The sequence below is a fragment of the Humulus lupulus genome, chromosome 5 (genome assembly GCF_963169125.1).
Source record: "Humulus lupulus chromosome 5, drHumLupu1.1, whole genome shotgun sequence".
NCBI lineage: Eukaryota > Viridiplantae > Streptophyta > Magnoliopsida > Rosales > Cannabaceae > Humulus > Humulus lupulus.
Window position 1 is genome coordinate 233543906 of NC_084797.1, and position 22072 is coordinate 233565977.

The 22072-nt window shown below is 34.6% G+C and overlaps 2 protein-coding genes across 2 annotated transcripts; both read left to right on the forward strand.

The window, feature by feature from the left end:
• The first annotated feature begins 2617 nt into the window (after window positions 1–2617).
• Window positions 2618–3127, forward strand: LOC133780082 (uncharacterized). The gene has a single exon (XM_062219960.1). It carries the CDS (start codon window positions 2618–2620, stop codon window positions 3125–3127), a length of 510 nt encoding a protein of 169 aa, XP_062075944.1.
• A 2866-nt stretch (window positions 3128–5993) lies between these two features.
• On the forward strand, window positions 5994–11612 carry LOC133778396 (glutamine-dependent NAD(+) synthetase). Its single transcript, XM_062218302.1, has 13 exons — window positions 5994–6314; window positions 6403–6708; window positions 6908–7131; window positions 7284–7387; window positions 7956–8090; window positions 8387–8555; window positions 8866–9001; window positions 9347–9485; window positions 9710–9886; window positions 10068–10235; window positions 10318–10413; window positions 10842–10970; window positions 11133–11612. Exons 1-13 carry the CDS (start codon window positions 6121–6123, stop codon window positions 11355–11357), a joined length of 2202 nt encoding a protein of 733 aa, XP_062074286.1. The 5' UTR covers window positions 5994–6120; the 3' UTR covers window positions 11358–11612.
• The last annotated feature ends 10460 nt before the right edge of the window (window positions 11613–22072 follow it).

Genomic DNA, 22072 nt, shown 5'->3' on the forward strand with positions numbered 1-22072 from the left:
ATAATAATAAACTAATATATATATTAAACAATACTTAAAAACCGTAGGTGCGGACGTTCCGTACGCCCGCACCAAAGAACTCCCCTATATTTATATATATATTAAGGGTAAAATTGTCCATTTCATTTTTTATGGTCTTTGGAAAAGAATTTTTTGAAGGGATAATTGCAGCCAAACTCCTTAAGGGCTTCTCTAATGTATCACAAAAAAGGTATATATATATATATGGTGTAGGAGACATTCCAACATAGCAGTATATCTATATCTAATTTGCTGTGTTTGCTACAGTACACAACATATATGTCGTATACTATCGCACACGGTGTTCTCCCTTTTTTTTCTTTCATTATTTTATTATATATAATTATTTTTATATATATTTATATTATTATTTATATATATATTTATATTTATATAATTTAGAATTTAGTTTATTATATGGAGATTAAATTATATATACCACAAATTATTTTTTTAATTATAATTTAAATAAAACATTATTAAATATTTGTATTTTTTTTAATATTACACAATACAAACATTACAAATTTAAAGACACGTTAAAATTGAACACATTAAACATCACATTCTCATTATAATCAATAGTACACATTCTCAACATTCACAATCACATTACAATTTTTTTTAATATTAATCATAGTAATGCATACGAAACATACTCAAAATTATACAATAAAACATTATAAACTTAAATCATAGTCAATATTACACAATAAAAACGTTACAAACTTAAACATACATTGAAAAATTAAAATTAAACACGCCAAAATCAAACGGAAAACAATAACATAGAAATGAGATACAAAGACAATAATTCAATAATGTGGAAAATTATTCTCTGTTCCGCCAAGATAGTCAAAATATGGACTATAATCTTGTGAGTTATTTTCAAATCTTTTACCTTGATCTTGAGATCGTTGCCCTTCATCTTGAGCACTTTGTCCTTGATATTGAGATGCTCGATATTGTGATCCCTGATATTGAGATCCTTCTCCTTGTTCTCCAACTTCGGATGTTCATGCTCTTTCTCTGTAAGTTCTTCTTTTTTCGCTTTGAATGTACTGACGAAACTCTGGATCGGATATAGAATCCAAATCCGTGAATAAAATTTTATCTTCAGTCTTTCTTTTATGACGTTCATTTCTATATGTGTTACTCTTTTCAATAACTTGAACGAGTTTTTTACTTTGTTCCATTAGTTTGTTAAATTGATCATCACCTAATTGTTTTGCCTTTGCTTTTTTCACACCAATAGGTCTTTCAGTTGAATTAGTAATGATTTCCTCATTATTTATATTAAGATCAAATGAACTCATACCGGTGGATGCTGACGTCGGAGAATCAAAATTGTGAGATGATGATTTGGACGAAGTAAAATTAGGACCATCTTGTTGGAATCTACTTGGTCCATTGATGTTGTCATCACTTGAATTTATGAATGTGTTTGAGGATGGGCCACACATGATCAAATTTGAAGCCTCTGCTATATTTTTTTTCTTGGGCTAATAACATTTTCGCTTGATTTAACTATTAAAACATAAATAAAATAATGGTGTCAATAAAATTTAAAAACAATTTAGTAACAATAAGTAAATTATAACAAACACTTACAATATCTTCTTGTGAAGCACCACTTGGATTTTTATTTTGGATTTGGTTGATGCATCCCCTTAATTTTGCAACTGCACCAATAATGGTAGTCATTCGAGTTTGCAAAGATCTTCTTGGTCGAGGTTGATTACTAAATTTCTCATTCTTGTGGTACTCTGATTCAACTCTTGCCCAAAAACGGTTACCTGATTGGTTTCTTCCTATGATTGGATCTTGAGAAATGTCAATATATACATGGCACAAGTGCATATCTTCCTCAAGTGAGTATGAAGCAGTGCGACTGGAAGACATTTTGGAAGAAAATGTAGTTGTTTTGAAAATATGTTGAAGAGATGTGATTAGTTTGAATGAGTAGTGTGGAAGAGGTAATCTGTTTGAATGAGTAGTGTGGGATTATAAAGGGATGAAAAAGCTACATAAGATTTTATTTCTTATCTTTTGATTTTGGATTCAGAAGATAAGATGTGATTTGACAACACAATGCAGCGGTTGAGATTGTGGTCAAATTATTTCAGCGGCCAAGATTAATCCGTGAGATTTCTTATCTTTTGATTTTGGATTCAGAAGATAAGATGTGATTTGACAACACAATGCAACAGTTGAGATTGTGGTCAAATTATTTCAGCGGCCAAGATTAATCCGTGAGATTTCTTATCTTCTGATTTTAGATTTAGAAGATAAGATGTGATTTAACAACACAATGCAACGGTTGAGATTGTGGTCAAATTATTTCAGCGGCCAAGATTAATCCGTGAGATTTCTTATCTTCTGATTTTGGATTCAGAAGATAAGATGTGATTTGACAACACAATGCAACGGTTGAGATTGTGGTCAATTTATTTTAGCGGCCAAGATTAATCCGTGAGATTTCTTATCTTCTGATTTTGGATTCAGAAGATCAGGAGATTTAGACTATAAAACATGAATATCAAACATGATATAGGGTACACCGAAAAATATATATACAGTTTAACTTTGATAAAATATGAATTCTTATCCTGGTAGTTCATCTTATTTATCATCATCTTCTTCAGATGATGACTATTATGATGATATAGAAATGCAAGTAGTAGGTCAAATTACTGCTAACAACAATTTTTGCGTTGCTCAACACCAAAAAAACAAAGGCTCGCGTCGAGGCTCGATTCCTGGTCGTATAGTTATCAACCGTGACCGGGAAAGTGCTGATCGCAATCTCTTCAACGACTATTTTGCAGAGAATCCTCGATTTACCGATTTGATGTTTTGCCGAAGATTTCGAATGGGTCGTCCTTTATTCCTTCATATTTTGGATGCTATACAAAGACATGACAATTACTTCATCCAGCGAAGGGATGGAATGGGTAAACTCGGGTTATCAGGTTTGCAAAAAGTAACAGTTGTATTTCGAATGTTGGCGTATGGTGTACCAGCAGATGCTACCGATGAATACATCAAAATAGGAGAATCTACAACTATAGAAAGCTTGAAGCGATTTTGTCGTGCTGTTGTCTAGGTGTTTGGAGCTCGCTATCTCCGATCACCTAACGCTAATGATGTTGCAAGACTACTCCACATTGGTGAACGTCGAGGTTTTTCAGGAATGTTGGGAAGTTTAGATTGTATGCATTGGAAATGGAAAAATTACCCAACTGCTTGGGGAGGACAATATGCCGGTCGTAGTGGGTCCCCAACTATTATTCTTGAAGCTGTAGCTGACTATGATCTCTAGATATGGCATGCATATTTTGGTTTACCGGGATCTAATAATGACATTAATGTGCTGGAGGCATCCCATCTTTTTGCTAATCTTGCTGAAGGTATTGCTCCACCTGCTAATTATGTTATTAAAGGAAAAGAGTATAATATGGGTTATTATTTAGCTGATGGTATATATCCAAAATGTTCTACTCTTGTTCAAAGTATTCATGATCCACGTCATCCAAAAAAGAAATTATTTGCAATGAAACAAGAAGCATGTAAAAAAAAATGTGGAACGTGCATTTGGAGTACTGCAGTCTAGATTTGCAATTATTGCTGGACCGACACGTCTTTGGAATAAAAAAGTATTACATAATATAATGACTTCATGTATTATTATGCCTATTTGATAATTGAAGCTAAACGTGATATTAATGCATCAATTGAAGAGCAAGTCGAAGTGCCAAGTCCAGAAGTTTAGATGGTAAAAGATGATAATGCTGGGTTTCAAGAATTTCTTACTAGACATAGAAAAATCAAGGATAAAGAAGCTCACATTGAGTTTCGAAATGCATTAATTGAGCACTTGTGGGACAAATATGGTAACTCACAAAATTAAAATATATATTTTCAAGTGTGTCTTTTAGGTTTAATTTAATCTAATGTAATGTAATATATTTTTTTTCCATGAATGTAATATTTTTTTCTCTAGTGATGTAATCTTTATGTTACTACATGCAATATGATTTTTTAATTTATCGAGTTTTAATTATTTATATAGTATTATTGTCATATATAATTAATGAGTAGTTTTATTTAAAATATTAATTAGATATAATAATTGTGATGATTTTGATAAATTAATATAATAATAAAAAGAATATTCAATTTATTTAAAAAAATAATATAATAATAAAGAATATTTTTTTTGTGTAGTTTTTAGTGTTGTGATTGGAGTGAAAATAGTTTTTGACACCAAATTTGATGTTGGTGTGACACCAAATAAGATGTCAAGGTTGGAGATGCTCTAAGTAGTTTATTTGGTAACACTTACCTCCTTATGTAAAATATTTGTTGGTAAAACTTTATCCTGTGAAGAATTTGTTGAAGTCTCACTCCTTACTATTATACTAAAATTATGATAAGAGACACATGGCAAGAGAGCAACCTTTTTCAATGACCTTGGGTCTTTATTAGAGGATATAACAAGTTTGTTATCCAGATTTTCAAGAGTGTCCATAATCCATGTTTGTCGGTCGGCCATTGTGGTTGATCATGGATTAGCTGCACATATTATTTGGATTGATAGACAACTTGTGTGATTAGATACATCCCATCTTTTCTTAGGGATGCTTAGTTTTCCTATATTGTACGAATTTTTTATTATAATGAATAAAGTTATCATTGCAAAAAAAAAAAAAATAAGTACTCACAATAATAAGAATATATCATATGCTTTATTTTATATATTTTTTAGAGCAATAATAAATAATAACCTATTCTATTAGGTTTTAATTTTTCTTCATATGTTTATATATTAATATTATATATTTAAAATTGATAAAATATATTTAAAAATAGAATATTTAAAGGATGTAGAAAAGAAATCGACAAACTAATATATAGTGTAATGCAAAAATTTGATTTAAAGAAAAAAGGTTTTAGTAATATATTTTGAAAAATAATATAAAAATGTACACTAAGTGGGAGTTGGAGTGCTCCTAGTATTCATTATCATTTGATGGAAAGTTATTATTCTAACACTATTTAATTCTTAAATTTTGTATTTTAGAGAAAAGATGCTCTTATAAAATTATTTTAAGGTCTTAAAGCATCTCTAATAAAGTGCTAAATTGGTGATATAATGCTAAAATGTAACTCATATTACAAAAAGTTGCTCCAATAGTATAACAAAAGTTGTGCTAAATCTAGTACATGCTAAAAATTATGCCAAGTTTGATACACAATATAACATGATACATACTCTATATCACCATAAATGTTATATTTTTTTTTTATTTACTTTGATGTCATTTTTTATTATTTTAGTATTATTTTTAATAATCACTAATAAATGCTAGATTTTTTACCTTATTATTTTATTATTAACTTTAACTATCAACAATAAAATATAAAAAAATATTTTGTTTTATATATTTTCAATAAATATTAAATAAGCATTAATGAAAGATTAATTTTTTTTATGCTCTTACAATATATCATATATTATATATATTTTTTTTTGGATTTTTTGGCAAAAATGATATATTTTTTAAAGTTATTTTGCGTTCTAGTTTGGTTTTGATTATTTTTTTACCAAATGTAATTTGACAATTTAGACAATTAATCGAAAATTTTAGACAAATAATCAAAAAATTCATAGAGTTGACAATTGATTGAATTTTAAAATTATGTTATTTTGCAAAAAAATATATATTAAAAATAAGACAGTACAAAATTAATTAAAAAAAAAACAGTCATTCTCATCAATTTTTCGTTTTTTATTCCAAATATATCAAAAATATTTACATTTTCGTAAAATAAGTGTGGTTTAGCCAAAGTATATCTCGCACTCTAGTTTCCCAAAAAAATTATAGTTTGACCGGACCCAGCACACACGCACACGGCACACGTGTCAAAAACGCAAGGCCTTCTCTTCTTCTCAACCCGTCCAAAGGTCCAGGACGGCTCACCTCACCTTATATAGTCCCTTCCATCATTCCATTTCATATTCCATTCTTGCAACGGACCAATACTCACTCTGCTATTCCTCGCCTCATCTCACATCAAACCCTAGAATCCAGCAAGATGAGGCTGCTCAAAGTAGCAACCTGTAATTTGAACCAATGGGCTATGGATTTCGATTGCAATTTGAACAACATCAAGGATTCAATTACCAAAGCTAAACAAGCGGGAGCCGTCATTCGTCTTGGCCCTGAGCTTGAGATTACTGGTTATGGCTGCGAAGACCATTTCTTGGAGCTCGATACCATTAACCATGCGTAAGCTTTTTATGCTCTTACATAAATTTATATACATTATATAGTTTAAGTTCGACTATATGTATCAATGTGAATTTTGTTGGTGTAGATGGGAATGCTTGAAAGAAATTCTACTGGGTGATTGGACTGATGGGATACTGTGTAGCTTTGGAATGCCTGTAATTAAAGGGTCTGAGCGTTATAATTGTCAACTTCTTTGTATGAACCGAAAAATATTGATGATACGCCCAAAGATGTGGCTTGCAAATGATGGCAATTATAGAGAACTTAGATGGTTTACAGCTTGGAAACAAACAGACCAACTTGTTGACTTTCAGCTGCCGTTTGAGATTTCTGAGGCTTTGCAACAAAAGTCAGCGCCATTTGGTTATGGCTTTATTCAATTTCTGGATACGTAAGTCCGAAACTTTCTTTCTTATTATTTTCCTGTCACTTTCTTTTGGTTCTTCTATGGCGAAATATTATCTATTAGTATAAGTCTAGCACGAATTTATGAAACTTAAGATAGCATTTTGAGTATTCTTATGCTCTTTTCATAATAATACTTGTAGCTAAAGGACAAATTTTTCGTTTTTTTTTCCCGCCCTTCTTAGCTCTGTTGCGGCAGAAGTCTGTGAAGAGCTTTTCACTCCTAGTCCGCCCCATGCCGAACTAGCGTTGAATGGGGTTGAAGTGTTCATGAATGCAAGTGGTAGCCACCACCAATTGAGAAAGCTTGATGTTCGTCTTCGTGCTTTTATAGGTGCTACTCACACTCGTGGAGGGGTTTACATGTACAGCAATCACCAAGGATGTGATGGTGGCCGCCTCTACTATGGTATGTAATTTATTTTGATTGAACCAACTCTTTTTTTTTCAGTTGAAACATCTCTATCCATGTCTTGATGGATGTCCACACCCACATTGCAGATTTGTGAATTTTCATCTTTTGAATAACATGTTTGTGGGTGTACTCTTGTTTGTGGTTAGATGGATGTGCTTCTGTTGTTGTAAATGGAGATTTGGTTGCTCAAGGGACACAATTTTCTTTGAGAGACGTTGAGGTTGTTGTTGCCCAGATAGATCTAGAAGCGGTATGTGCACTTTGAACTCCTTTTGGATTGGATTTGATTTTAATCTCCATTTCCAAATGGACAATAATGTTGATCTGATATAAATTTGATGATGATAGTTGAGTAAAATAAAACAATGTGTTGGCGCAATGTGCATGTTCTATATTAGTTCCAAATTACTAATTATACTATTCTATTTCTGTTTACTAATTATACTATTCCATTTCTGTTAACTAACCATTATCAAAATTTATTTGATGTCATAAAAAAATCTACCTATACGTGTGTAGGTGTGGGCAATGTGGCTCTACAATATCACCTGTGTATTCTTTATACATTGCATTAATTCTTTCTGTACGTTGTATGCATAAACTTTTGTTATTTTCGTATTAGTATGAGAATATATTTTTCCCATGCTACATATGGTAAGACTGTTTCTTCTTTTTCTGTCTGACAAAACTGTCAAAGCTTATGTTTTTGATACTTGGTTCTTAAATGAACATTTATATAGCTCATATACGTGGCATTTCTTATTCTTAAAGCTCATTTTGCAATCACTTTAATTTCTTAACTTACTGTTTAATGGCAGGTTTCTAGTCTAAGAGGGTCTATAAGTAGCTTCCAAGAACAAGCGAGCTGTAAAACCATAGTTTCTTCAGTGATGGCTCCTTACAAACTCTGTCAGTCTTTTAACCTGAAAATGTGTCCTTCAAGTCCACTTAAGGTAACTTCCTGGTCAATCAATCAGTTTGTCTAACTACTTCAGGTTTGGCTTAAGTTCTCATAAAGCTTAACTTCAACCATATATATTTTGGTTCCATGGATTGTTTACTGGTGGGGAAAAAATGTAATGATTTTGAACCCCTGACTACATTAGAAAGGAAGTACAATCACTTTGGCATTAACTAATTTCATTTATAAAATTTAATAATTGAATAGATTATTTTTTTCTTGTGATTGCATACTATATTATGGATCAACTCTGTCAGGCATTATAAACTGTACATTGCTCATGCATAGATTAATTACCACTGCCCTGAGGAGGAAATAGCATATGGCCCTGGTTGCTGGTTGTGGGACTATTTACGAAGGAGTGGAGCTTCTGGTTTTTTGCTTCCTCTTTCTGGTGGAGCAGATAGCTCATCTGTTGCTGCTATTGTTGGCTGTATGTGCCAGCTTGTTGTTAAAGGTTTGTTTTCACTATAGCAAAACTCTGTTCTGGATATGTGGATAGGTCAGGTGACTGTTAAGAGGCTAATTTTAAATAAGAGAACCTTCAGCAACTAAATATGGCTAATATTAAGAGGCTAATCGAACATATAATAGAAATATACTTTAAAAAAAATTCTTATAATATTAATAAACATTTTAGCTTGACAAACAGCAACTATGTGTTCTAATTAAATGTTACGGTAATTTTATCATTGGTACTATTAAAATGGTTTGGAGAATAATCTTGTGCCTCTGATAGCTAACTGGCAAGATGTATTTGCTTGTAGAAATTGCAAATGGAGATGAACAAGTCAAGGCTGATGCTATTAGGATTGGAAATTATACTGATGGACAGTTTCCTACTGACAGTAGAGAATTTGCAAAACGCATATTTTACACAGTTTATATGGGAACAGAAAACAGGTAGGTATGCTCAAGAGTTTAGTCCTTTGAAGATAATACGTTGTTTCACTTATATTTTGTGATGTGATATGGAGGTATATGGCAACCCATGGATTAATCTTTATATTAGTTTCTTAAAAGGGAGATAGCCGAATTCCTACTGTAGTTTTCTTTCTTTCTTTCTTTCTTTCCTATAAATTAATAGTATGGAACAAATTTTATTATCTAACTCCTTAGACCATTTTATTAAATTAAAAAAATTGTTAAAATTTCATCTTCTTTTTTGGTCCTGGATTCATTTACAGGTAGATAGGTGCTTTAAATATGAAATAAGTTAAGGCCTGTTAAACGATTTCTTTATTGCAGTTCTGAAGCCACAAAATCAAGGGCAAAAAAGCTAGCAGATGAGGTTGGCTCATGGCATCTTGATGTTTGCATAGATGGTGTTGTCTCTGCACTTTTAACCCTGTTTCAAACAGTTACCGGGAAACGACCACGCTATAAGGTAACAAGAACAACTAACTAAAATCCAAGCATTTTTTTTTAAACAAACTATGATGGTTTTGGCTAAATGTAGTCACTTATGACTCGTGTAATTAAATCAAAATCAGATGAACCATGAACATTTAGACTTGAAAATCCATGATTGAAATCTGTTCAAAATTCTCTTTTTCTCATGCTTTTGACTCATCAGAATGTTGATTATGTATATACTTTTTCTTTCCACAGGTAGACGGAGGGTCAAATATTGAGAACTTAGGTCTGCAAAACATTCAAGCTCGAATTAGAATGGTGCTAGCTTTCATGTTAGCATCACTATTGCCATGGGTGCATAGCAAATCTGGGTTTTATCTTGTGCTGGGTAGTTCTAATGTGGATGAAGGCTTGCGTGGTTACCTAACAAAGGTAGTTAGATATGTGCCATCAAATTTTATTTATTAGATTCTGGTGAATTTAACCAATTTCAATCTAGCTTAGGTCTTCTGTATCAAATGTGTTACAATTCAATTTGATTTCATCCTTACTATGTTACACAAATATTTATAATTGTGAATATTAGAGCTAATTAATCGCCCCTTCCTTGCAGTATGACTGCAGCTCAGCAGATATAAATCCAATTGGAAGTATTAGTAAGCAAGATCTTCGAGCATTTCTACGATGGGCAGCTGTCCATCTTGGTTTTTCATCCTTGGCTGATATTGAAGCTGCTCCCCCCACTGCAGAACTGGAGCCTATACGTTCTGACTACACTCAGGTATTATCTTAGCTCAAGCGTTTGCTTAGACTCAAAAACATTATTATAGAGATAAACTGATTCACCTTTCTGTGGAGAGCAGCTGGATGAAGTGGACATGGGAATGACTTATGAGGAACTCTCAATCTATGGAAGGTTAAGGAAAATTTTCCGATGCGGTCCTCTATCCATGTTCAAGGTTAGTTTTCACAGCTCACTGTCTTTTTCTGTTAGGACCCTGATTCTTGTTAGAACAATGGTACAAAGACTTAGGGAAAAACCAGAAAGTAAAAGGACAAATGAAAGAGATAGAGAGTAATAGGAGTGAATGATTTTCTGTATTGAATAGGTAAAACTCAGGTACGAAGTTTGCAGGTAATTCCAGAGACCTTCCACTCTCCCAATCCTAAGGACCCAAAGACTCAATATCCGAATACCTCTCCCTTCTATCAATACCCAAACACCCCAACCAACTGAACTAATCCCATCAAACTATATCAACTTATCCACTAAACCTAACTACTTCTACAGTCCTACCCATATGCCCTTAAAAAAGCTACCTTCTTTCCTCTTGAAAGTTCATAGTAGCTTGGTTCTGACTTTTATTTTTCTTGTTACCTTTTGCAGAATCTCTGCTACAGATGGGGCGCGACGTTGACTCCATTAGAGGTTGCTGACAAAGTGAAATACTTCTTCAAGTACTATTCTATTAATCGGCACAAAATGACTGTATTGACACCGTCTTATCACGCTGAGGTATAGTGTTCTTGGCTAAAACAAAATTGAATTAGTGAACTTTGATGTTAGAATAGATCATCTTCATTTGTGAGCACTTGTTATGTCAAAAAAATTTATGATGGCAGCTCACTCTTTGTCCTTTCTTCATTCATTAAATCCTTATAATTTGTGTCTGTGCAGAGCTACTCACCAGAGGACAATAGATTTGACCTCCGCCAATTTCTCTACAATGCAAGATGGCCTTACCAGTTTCGAAAGATCGATGAGCTTGTACATGAGTTGGATGGTGAGAGAATTCATCTGGGAGAATCAAGTGACGCCAAAAAGTTGGGAGTTACATCAGATGGTGGTGGTGGGATGGGGGTCGCTGCAGCGGGTTCAGGCAATCCAAACGTTGGATTCTAATTTAAATACAAAGTCAAGCATTGCAGGCGTTGTGGGCAGCACAGGCATTGCATAACCGGACATCATTCCTCTATAAATAAGCTAACCAAATAAGATGGCAAATTGATATTTTGTCTTTTAATTTTCATCGTAAGTGGGTTATTAAATTATCATTCATGGAGGAATACTGTATAAATGTATATTGTCTTGTTGAGTTTCGAGTGTAAAGTAATGAATTAATAAATAAAATAAAATGAAGCTATTTTTTCCCCTTTACATTGAATGTAGTTTTATAAATGTGAGAGAGTACATATACGAGTGGCAATACAATTACTCAATCACTTGAAAAGAAGGAATGACAAAAGGTAAGAGACATGTGAAGTACCATTGGTGATTAGTATTAACTTTTTCCTTTTCTTTTTCAAAACACCATTAGTATTAGCTTAAAAATGTAAAGTTACAACCAAAATATTACAAATTTAGAAGAACAACTTACAACAGAATTAAGAATTTTATCATCAACTATTCATAGAATATATTACCTTCTTGGATAACACAATACAAAAATACAAAAATAATGCTAAAATGAAAATCTCATTAAAAAAGGGAAATTTGATAAATCATGCTTACATTAGCTTAATAATTAAAATTTGAACCAAAGTTAACCACCGTATGATACAAATGCTCATCTTTCATTCAATACAAAAAATACCCATCTCATAACAAAATTTCATACCTTTCCTCTCTAAAATCTTGCAAGAAAGATACACATGGGTAAGTGATTTTCTTTGATTCTTGTTGTTGTTGGTTGTTTTTATGATTTAGAATGTTGTTTAGATGTTGGATCTGTAGTTTGTTGGTATTTTTTGCTGTTTTTTGGGTGAAAATCGTGTTCTGTGAAAATCTGCGTTTTTTTTTTGTTCCTTGAGTTTTTTTTTCTAAATGCCCAATAGTGTCCGATAGAGGCCCGATTCGGGTATGATAGTTGTTGAGTTTCAAGGTTAAGGATGAAGGTCCGATGGCAACTCGATGGTTGCCCGATAGTTTTGGTTACCCGATGGTCATAAAGGTTCGATGGCTACCCGATGGTTGCCCGATTATTATTTTGAATCTATACACCCTTTTAAGTACGATAATAGTCCGATATATGCCCGATTGTTGTTTTTAAGTTACTGCGGACCTAATAGTACGATGATACACGATGGTACCCGATACTTGCCCGATATTAGTTGTTTTAAGTGATAAAAAACATAAATAAAAACCTAAACTTTTCCCCTGCCATTTCCCTTTCCCTCTTTCTGCCAAAACTCTTCACTCCCACAAAACCATCGAGCAACCCATAACTACCCTCACCCGACGGTCAGAAAAACCCCCACCACCCGATGAAGGAAAACCCAGACCACCGGAGGCCAAGCCTCACCCAAACCCCGACACTCACCCAAACCCCAACCACCACCGGAGACGAAGAAAAACCCAGACCCCGAAGAAAAACCGACACCCCATTACGCAAAAATGTCTAGGGTATGTGTTTTTTTCAATTTCTTTTCCATTGCAAAATGTTATAGTATGTATTGTTTGAATTTGACTGTGTAAAATCTGACTGTGTGAAATCTGATAAACCGTAAAATTTTGAATTTTTTTTTGGGTTTTTTGAGAGGTACGATAGTGGGTCGATAGGGGGTACAATAGTATTTGTGTTTTCTCATAACTTCAAGTTGAAGATGACTGTACGATAGGGGTACGATAGTGGTTCGACGTTGGTACGATAGTTTGTGTTTTCTGATAACTTGAGGTTGAAGATGAAGGTACGATAGGGTACGATATTGCATACGATGTGTGCCCGATATTGGGAACAAATTGTTGGGTTGTTATATTCCGATGGTGTAAGATGTGAGGTACGATGGTGCGCGATAATGTTATAGTTCCTGTTTTTATTTTTTTTCAGTGGTGCCTGATATGGTGCGATAGTGTCCGATAGTTGCTCGATAGTAGATTGCAGAATATAAAATTTGATGTTTTTTTTTTGTTATTCTATTTAATTGGGTATTTATTTGTTTTATGCAGAATTTAAGACCTCCACAACTGATAGTTCCAGTAGAAGAACATTTTACAGGACGTATCACTTGGCGCGGCTGTTGGTACTTTCCAAAGATTAAAGCAAAATTTAGTGAGTGTGGTTTATTGGATAGGGTGAAGGAATCCCCTTTCAAACAGTTCTTCATGGCGGAACCATTAAATTTTTCTGGTGCCTTAGTCCATCAGTTGTTGTTGCACAAATTCAGAGGAGAGAAGACTGACGAAGTCCAGTTTTATATTGGGAAAAAACGATGTAGATTTAGCCAATTGGAGTTCGCTTTAGTTACTGGTTTAAATTTCGAGGCCGAACCGTCTGCAGCTGAGATTAAAGCGAAGACCACTTCAGATCGATTGATTTTTGAGTACTTCAATGGTCATTCCCCAGTGAGCATAGGGCAACTGCGCAAAACTTTTGAGAGTTATCAAATAGTTGATGATGTGTACAAGATGGGTTTGTGTTTATTAGTAGAGGGTGTTTTGAAAGGTTGTGAGGAGAAGTTGATGGTTTGGACTGACATGCTGAAGATGGTAGATGATGTTGAATTCTTTTTCCAATACCCGTGGGGATAGATATCATACCAGAAGTTGTTACAAACTTGTCAAAAAGACTTTGTAGAAATGAAGAAGCATTTACAGAAGAAGATTGAGAAAGGAAAGACTCAGAAGGAGGCCAAGTACTCTATATATGGATATGCTGCAGCATTGCAGTATTGGGCTTTTGAGTCCATCATTGAGTTGGGTCAGGATTATGCTGTGAGATTGGGCCAAGGCATTCCAAGAATGATCAACTGGCAGAGCAAGGAGAAAGTAGAGATACACAAAGAGCAACTTATTAAATTGTTTGCCAAAAAGGTGAGCTTTTACTTTACTTTTTAAATATTTTGAATGTTCTATATTTTTTTCTAGATATGCAATTCTATGGGTACTGCACGATAGGAATACGATAGGGTACGATTTGAGTACGATTGTGGGGTTATTTTGTGGTTTTTTGTCAATTGTTTGAAAACTAGCTAAGGGTACGATGATGGTCCGATTGGGGTACGATATGTATTCTTTATTAATGTAGTTGTAGAGGTACGATATTGGTACGATGTTGTACGATGATGGTACGATAGTTAGCAAGTAATTCTCCCTTACTGTAGGGGTACGATTTGGGCATGATAGTAGTACGATATTGGTTCAATATGGGTACGATATTGTTATGTTATGGGTACGATATGGGTACGATAATTGCATGATATAGGTACGATATGGTACGATTGTGGTACGATTGGGGTACGATAGGTTACCATTGTTCACCGATGACAATTACTTATTTTTTATATTGTTTTACTTTCTAATCTAAATATTCATTGTTTTTTGTGGCAGTTGACAGTATACCCCTACTTGTGTCCCCGACCTGCTGAAGAACAGTATGTGAGGACCCTTACAGACAATGAAGCCCCATTCTATGTGGACATGGGGCTAGAGGAACTAGAGGTGGGTGCCGATGGACAGCCAACACAGGAAGCCTTACAGAGCCAGGCTGAAAAGTTAGCTGAGCAAGCAGAAGTAGCAAATATTTTTAAGGAGGTTCCACCACCTCCAGCACCTGAGGCACCTGAGGTTCCCCCATCAGCACCTCATGCCAGCACCTCCTCCCAAGCTGAGCAACCAGGCTACTCTATGATTTTGGCCAGGTTGGAAAAGGATGAAGGGCAACAAAGTGCCCTTATTAAAGGTCAGTCCGAGATCTTGGGTCAATTGCAGAAGCTGATGACAATGATGGAAGATCTTAGTAGGCCAGCTCCAGATCCACAGCCTCAGTCCACTGAAGAAGGCCCTCAGTCTCCTGTAGATGAAGACATTCTCCCTAACGATTATAGACCTGATGATGTAGATGATCACATTTTTCGCACACCAGAGGATATGCAAATTACTGTAATCGGAGATACTGAAGATTCTGAAGTACAATTCTTAGACATAGCTCCACCAGCACCGGAGAAGAGGAGAGAAAGAAAGAGGCCTAGGTGGTTCGATGAGTACACTGCAATGAAGAAAAGGAATAAGAAATCGAAGACAGCAATGAATGTGGATCCATTGAGGGTTGTTGATGGTAAATTACTTATGACCTTTCACAAGTGGTTGCTTGGCACCATTGGGAATAAATATCTGAGGGAATGCTTCTCAGGGACACATGATGCTGCTTGGTTCCTGAAACTGCATACTCCAAGGACATGACTTTCTGACTCTGTAAGTTTTCTATAACTTCATAATTGAAGAATGTTGAAAATTTATTTAAATGTTTCTATATGTAGTGGTACGATATAGGTACGATTGGTGTACGATGGTAGTACGATAATTATAAGTATCAAATTATAAACTGTTTATATTGTCAATGGTACGATGGTGGTACGACAGTATTACGATAGTGGGTACGATAGTGTGCAATACTGTAGTTATTTCCATAATGGGTACGATGATGGTACGACATTAGCACGATGTGGGTACGATATAATTTGTTAAGTAGTTACTATTAACATCGTAATTTTAGAATTTGTAGTGGGACGATATAGGTATGATGGTAGTACGATAATAGTTAGTTTCAAATTGTTAACTTACTTTGTCAATGATACGACAGTGGGACGTTAGTGGGTACAATGGTGTATAATACTGTAGTTTTTGCAATAAAGGTACGATGATGGTATGACATTAGCACGATAGGGGTACGATAGAAGGTTTTATTGTTGTTATTTAGTTACTATATTCATGTACGATTGGGGTACGATTATTGTACGATTGGGGTACGATAGTTACTATATTCATGTCTGATAGTTTTTTGTTTATTTATTTTGGTACGATAATGTGGTTACTGACTTAATTTTCCTTTAATATAGCATTTAGATGCAGCATTCCATCTCATGAGGAGGCGTCTACAATTTTATCCTGACGTGTACCCTCAGAACTGTGTTGTTATGCCTACAATTTTTCCCGAATCATTGAAGGCTCAGTGGGACGCTTTTCCAGGTTCTGACTACTCTAGCTTTAGTTGGGATGACAGTATATTGGACCTGGTTAGGGGTGATGCAATCCAGTTCTTACCGAGTTGGCAGAACAAGGAGTTAATTTATTTTGCCCTCATCTTGAAAGACCAATTGCATTGGGTAGCTATAGAGGCAGACCTGAATGGGTGGATGTTCAACATCTTTGACTCCAGTATTGGATCAATTTCCAAAAACGATTTGATCAGTTTGATGGTTGACTGATGTACCATTTTCCCGTTGGTCTTGCGACAGTCCAGTTTATTTGAGAACCATGACGTTATACTCGTGCCTCAGTTGACAGCTTCAGAGAGCCAGGTCAGACCCTTCGATTGGAAACTTACTCCACGTGTATTCGTACCGCAAACAAAATCCAGGTGAACTTTATTAAATATCACATATTAATTATTATTTCTTAATTACAAAACTTTATTAAATTATTGTTTATTTTCTAATGCCGTGGAGATTGCGGATGTTACATAATTGAGCATATTGAACATAAGCTTCTACAACTACCATTTGATAATGTAACTGACAATAATATGAAATTTTTTAGGCAAAGGTGGTGTGTAGACTTATTCTACCAAAACTTATGTTGAACGGTCTTAATTTTTTTTTAATTGTATAATTTTTTTGATTGCTCTTTTTGTAATTACTACATTTTAATGTGTTTAATCTTTGCAATCGTACTATCATCGATCACTGTCGTACTCTATCGTACCCTCACATGTCTCACAAATTTCACGAAACTGTACTGAAACCATACCATCGTACCACTATCAGACCAATATCGTACATTATCGTACCCTAATGTCGTACATTAACTATCTTACTACATCGAGCAACGTTGTACCATATTGTAAGATACATTTAAATAATCATACAACAAACGATATCGTGCATTGTCGTACCAGCATCATGCACTATCGGACTAACACTGGATTATTACATATTTAAGAGTTTCATAATGGAGAAAAAAACAGAAAAAACCTGCAAAATCCAGCACATAACAAATATTACTAGTTCAAGTAGAAATAAAACATAATAGGTCAACTAGAATACAAACAAAACAATTTAACCTTGGTACTTGCAAGACGCTTTGTTGTGCCCTTTACCACCACACTTGCTACAACATCGTTGTATCACAACCTTGTCTCCATTAGAAGGATATCGATTTTTCCTAATTCGTCCGACCTTTTGCCTCTTCGGTCGGCCTACAGGTTTCTTCTCATCGGTACTCCAACTTGGATGTTCTTAATGTCTTCAGGCAATTCCCAATCATCCTCATCACCAACTGGAATAATTGTCTCCTCATATATGCTCTTCCAACACTCTCTTGTGTAATATTGAGAGCACAATGCGTACATGCTAATATTTCGTTCTTGAGCAGCAGCACATGCATGTGGACAAGGAATCTTCATGATTTGGAATAGGCCGCAACTGCATGTTCGTGCCTCCATATCAACTATACCACTGCTCTGAACTGTTCCTCCGGGGTGGACATTAAATGTATAAGGTCCAGCTCTATCGACGCTTAAGAACCGAGATTTCTCAAATTGACATGACAAGTCCCCCTCCATAACTGGTGATAGAGTCATGCTACACTTTTCAGCGTTTTCCTTTCGAGTAGCAAACCATGTTTGAATAGTAAACCTGATGAATTCAACAAAAGCAGTGATTGGGAAGGCTCTTGCGTCCTTAGTTTTGTTGTTGAAACTTTCAGCCCAATTACTTGTCATTACATTGTAACGGTCCCCCGGAAAGTACGCACGAACCCATCTTTCAAATCCAATGCCCTTAAGATATAGTGCAACAACAACATCCATTGCTTTTATCTTATCAAATTCTCTTTCAAAATCTGTCTTCTTATACGAGTATGCACACCTGTAAATATGATCCGTGAAGCAATCAGTCTTGAACTTGCTAGCCACGTTCATAATAATGTGGTGGTAGCATGCGCCGTGGGGTGCATCAGGGAAGACAAGTTCCAAAGCATGAACAAGCTTTGATGCCTATCCGATACGAATGCTAAGTTCTCAACATCACCAATCGCTTGTTTCAACTTCCTCATGAAATAGGTCCAAGAGTCGTGGTTCTCACTGTCAACTATTGCGAAAGCAATCGAAAATATGTGGCTGTTTGAATCCAATGCCACGACACACAACATTTGGCCACCATACCTAGTTTTCAAGAAGGACCCATCAATACATATAACAGGTCGACAAAACTTGAATCCCCGCCTACAAGCACCCAGAGAAAAAAAGCAATACTTGAAGCGACCCTCGTCTACCTTGAAATCAGTAATGGAATCGGGATTGTTCAACTGCAGCATGTGCAAATACCCAGGTAACTTCGAATATGAAGCTTCAGGCGTACCCCTAACTATGTGGAGTGCCTTCTCTCTGCATCTCCAAGCCTTCTCATAACTCATTTCGATCCCGAAAGAATTCTTCATATCTTCTCTTATTTTGGAGGCTAAATAATCTGAACCGTTAACTGAGAATTTATCCTTGTTCAATTCGACAACTACCAAAGGTGATGCTTGACGATTATCTTTTTTTCGAACATCGAGGGAACATGTGTGTACATTTTCAAATGCTGTCACCTCGAACATGTTAGAAAGTTGCTTCTTCTTCCCTCTTAACCTCCACCCACAATCAGGATCCTTGCATGTAATGTACCAAACATCAGTACGAGACTTCTTAACTATAAAGTCGAATCCCTTCTTCATTGCAAACAAGCCAACAATCTTCTTTAAATGTTCCTTGTCTCTGAAAAACTTTCCTAAATGAATCTCCCCGCCCGATGTGCCACCCATAGATATATAGTGACTATTATCCTCAATGTCTTCTCTTGTAAATATCTGAGCTTTGAATTTACTATAATATGTCGAAGAAGAGAGTGGATCACTAAATTCTCTAGCATCATTTGTTCCGTCTGGACGACTACTACTAGTACCAGGTGTTTGGCGATCTTCTCTACGGGGTCTACTTCTACATGTTGTTTGCCTCTGTATTTGGTACGACAGTGGACTAAGGTTCAAAGCTTGAGAACGGACCTCTGTTTCTTGGTTGTCTCTTACATCATCATTGCAATCAAAATCAGCATCAGGTTCAGGATAATCAGGAAAATCGTCATTGCCCTCAAAATCATCTTCAGGGTCAGGACAATCAGGAAAATCATCATGAAATGGCATATGTGCTACATGATCAACTGTCGGTATGAAAATGTTTGATTCAGGTACAGTAGTGGCTACCAGCACCTCCGGATTTGTTTCTGGAACATAAGTCCCAACCTCACTACGAGTATCCTTAACAGTATTTGGTGGAGGATTACGATCAACAATGATATTCTTCTCCACCAAAGTCACAAAAAGGGGAACAAATTCATCTGGCTTCTTCAAAAGCATTGACAAATATAAGTTTACACCCTTGTTATTCCTTATAAGTTCATGCCGATACATTAACCCTTTCATGTACTTATAATTCACTTCTAATTTCAGGTCATACTGCACTTTGTCAACCTCCAGCTCTGAGTACAAAACTTCAACAAGTTGTGAGTAAGTTATGTCCTTCTCCAACTCGGACGTTAAATTTTCGGCTCCATTAAAAACCCAATCTCTACCTTCACGCTCCCAAACACCATTATACATCAAGTACGTGAACAAAGTTGACCCTATCATGTACAAAGAAAAAAAAAATCAGTAAATGGCAACAAAATGTCGAAATTTAGTTCGGCATTTTTTAGCATCGTACCAGTATCGGGCCATATCGGGCAGTATCGGGCAAAGTTTTATTTATTTTTTTGATCATTTAAAACAACTATCGGGCAAGTATCGGGTACCATCGTGTACCGTCGTACTATTAGGTCCGCAGTAGCTTAAAAACAAAAATCGGGCATATATCGGACTATTATCGATCCATTATCGTACTTAAAGGGCGTATAGATTCAAAATAATAATCGGGCAACCATCGGGTAGCCATCGTACCTTTATGACCATCGGGTAACCAAAACTATCGGGCAACCATCGGGTTGCCATCAGAACTTCATCCTTAACCTTGAAACTCAACAACTATCGTGCCCGAATCGGACCTCTATCGGACACTATCGGACATTTAGAAAAAAACTCAGGGAACAAAAAAAAAACGCAGATTTTCACAGAACTGTAATTTTCACCCAAAAAACAGCAAAAAATACCAACAAACTACAGATCCAACATCTAAACAACATTCTAAATCATAAAAACAACCAACAACAACAAAAATCAAAGAAAATCACTTACCCATTTAATCTCTTCACTATGAGCAAAAATAACACAAAGCTTGGTGTTTCTCCTCAAACAATCCACAATGCCCGAATGTGTATCTTTCTTGCAAGATTTTAGTATGAAAATCTTGTGTGTAATACGTATGGTGAAGAGAGAGTGAGAGAGAATGTATGGTGAAGAGAGGTAGAGAGGAAAGGTGTTATGAGAGGGGTATTTTTGGTATTAAATGAAAAATGAGCATTTGTATCATATAGTGGTTAACTTTGGTTCAAATTTTAATTATTAAGCTAATGTAAGCATGATTTATCAAATTTCCCTTAAAAAAAAACACTTGATAAAAGTTATTAATTAATTTTGTTGAAGATTATCTAATATTTAATTGGAAAAATACTAAATTGACCTCTCTATTTTTTAAAATTACCCAATCAGACCATGTATTTTATTAAATGATATTTTGTACTTTATGTTTTTCAAAACATATCAAAACCGTACCCTAAACTCGATTATGGTCACTTAATTTCTTTCTGTGACGAACTAATATTTTCATATTATATGCGACGGTATGTTTGTCATATTAAAAAATATCTTGACTCAAATTTAGTTCAGAGTACTATTTTGATATGTTTTTCAAAAAACATGATCTAAAATATCATTTAACAAAACATAAGGTCCAATCAAATAATTCTTTATAATATAGGTACCAATTTAGTATTTCCCTTATTTTATTGATGAAATTACACCAAATATGATAATTTTTTTTCTTAAACTTAGAAAAATATGAGAATTTTTTTCCTTAAGTTTTTTATGGCATAATTTTTTTAGTTTACATTTTTATGTGAGTTTTTCCCCATATATATGTAAAAATTTATTTGTATACCATATTTTATCTTTTATACATTTTCAGTAGCTAGTTTTGATATGTTTTGATATTATTTTTATCATTCATATTTTATAAAATATTTTTTTTACATAATTATCTGAAAGAAAAAACTAAGACATTCATCATCATACTTTTTATTCTCATTTCTTCTTCTTTTATTCCATTTTTTTATCTTCTTAAATCAACATTTTATCTACAATAATTGATTACCACTATCAAAATAATTTTGATTTTTTTTTGCGATAGTAATAGTATGCCACTGTCAACTTTTTTTTAGTGATGTGTGGTAACTCGTTACAACTATAAAAATTAGTTTTATTTTTTAAGTGGTGTTGTAGTAATTGGTTACAACTATAAAAATAATTTTAAGTTTTTTAGTAATGTACCATTATCAAAATATCAACTGAATTGTAACTGGTTACTTAGCGAGATTTAAAAAAAACTGATATGAAAAAAATAAACTAAATTGATCGTGAAGGTAACTAGTTACAAC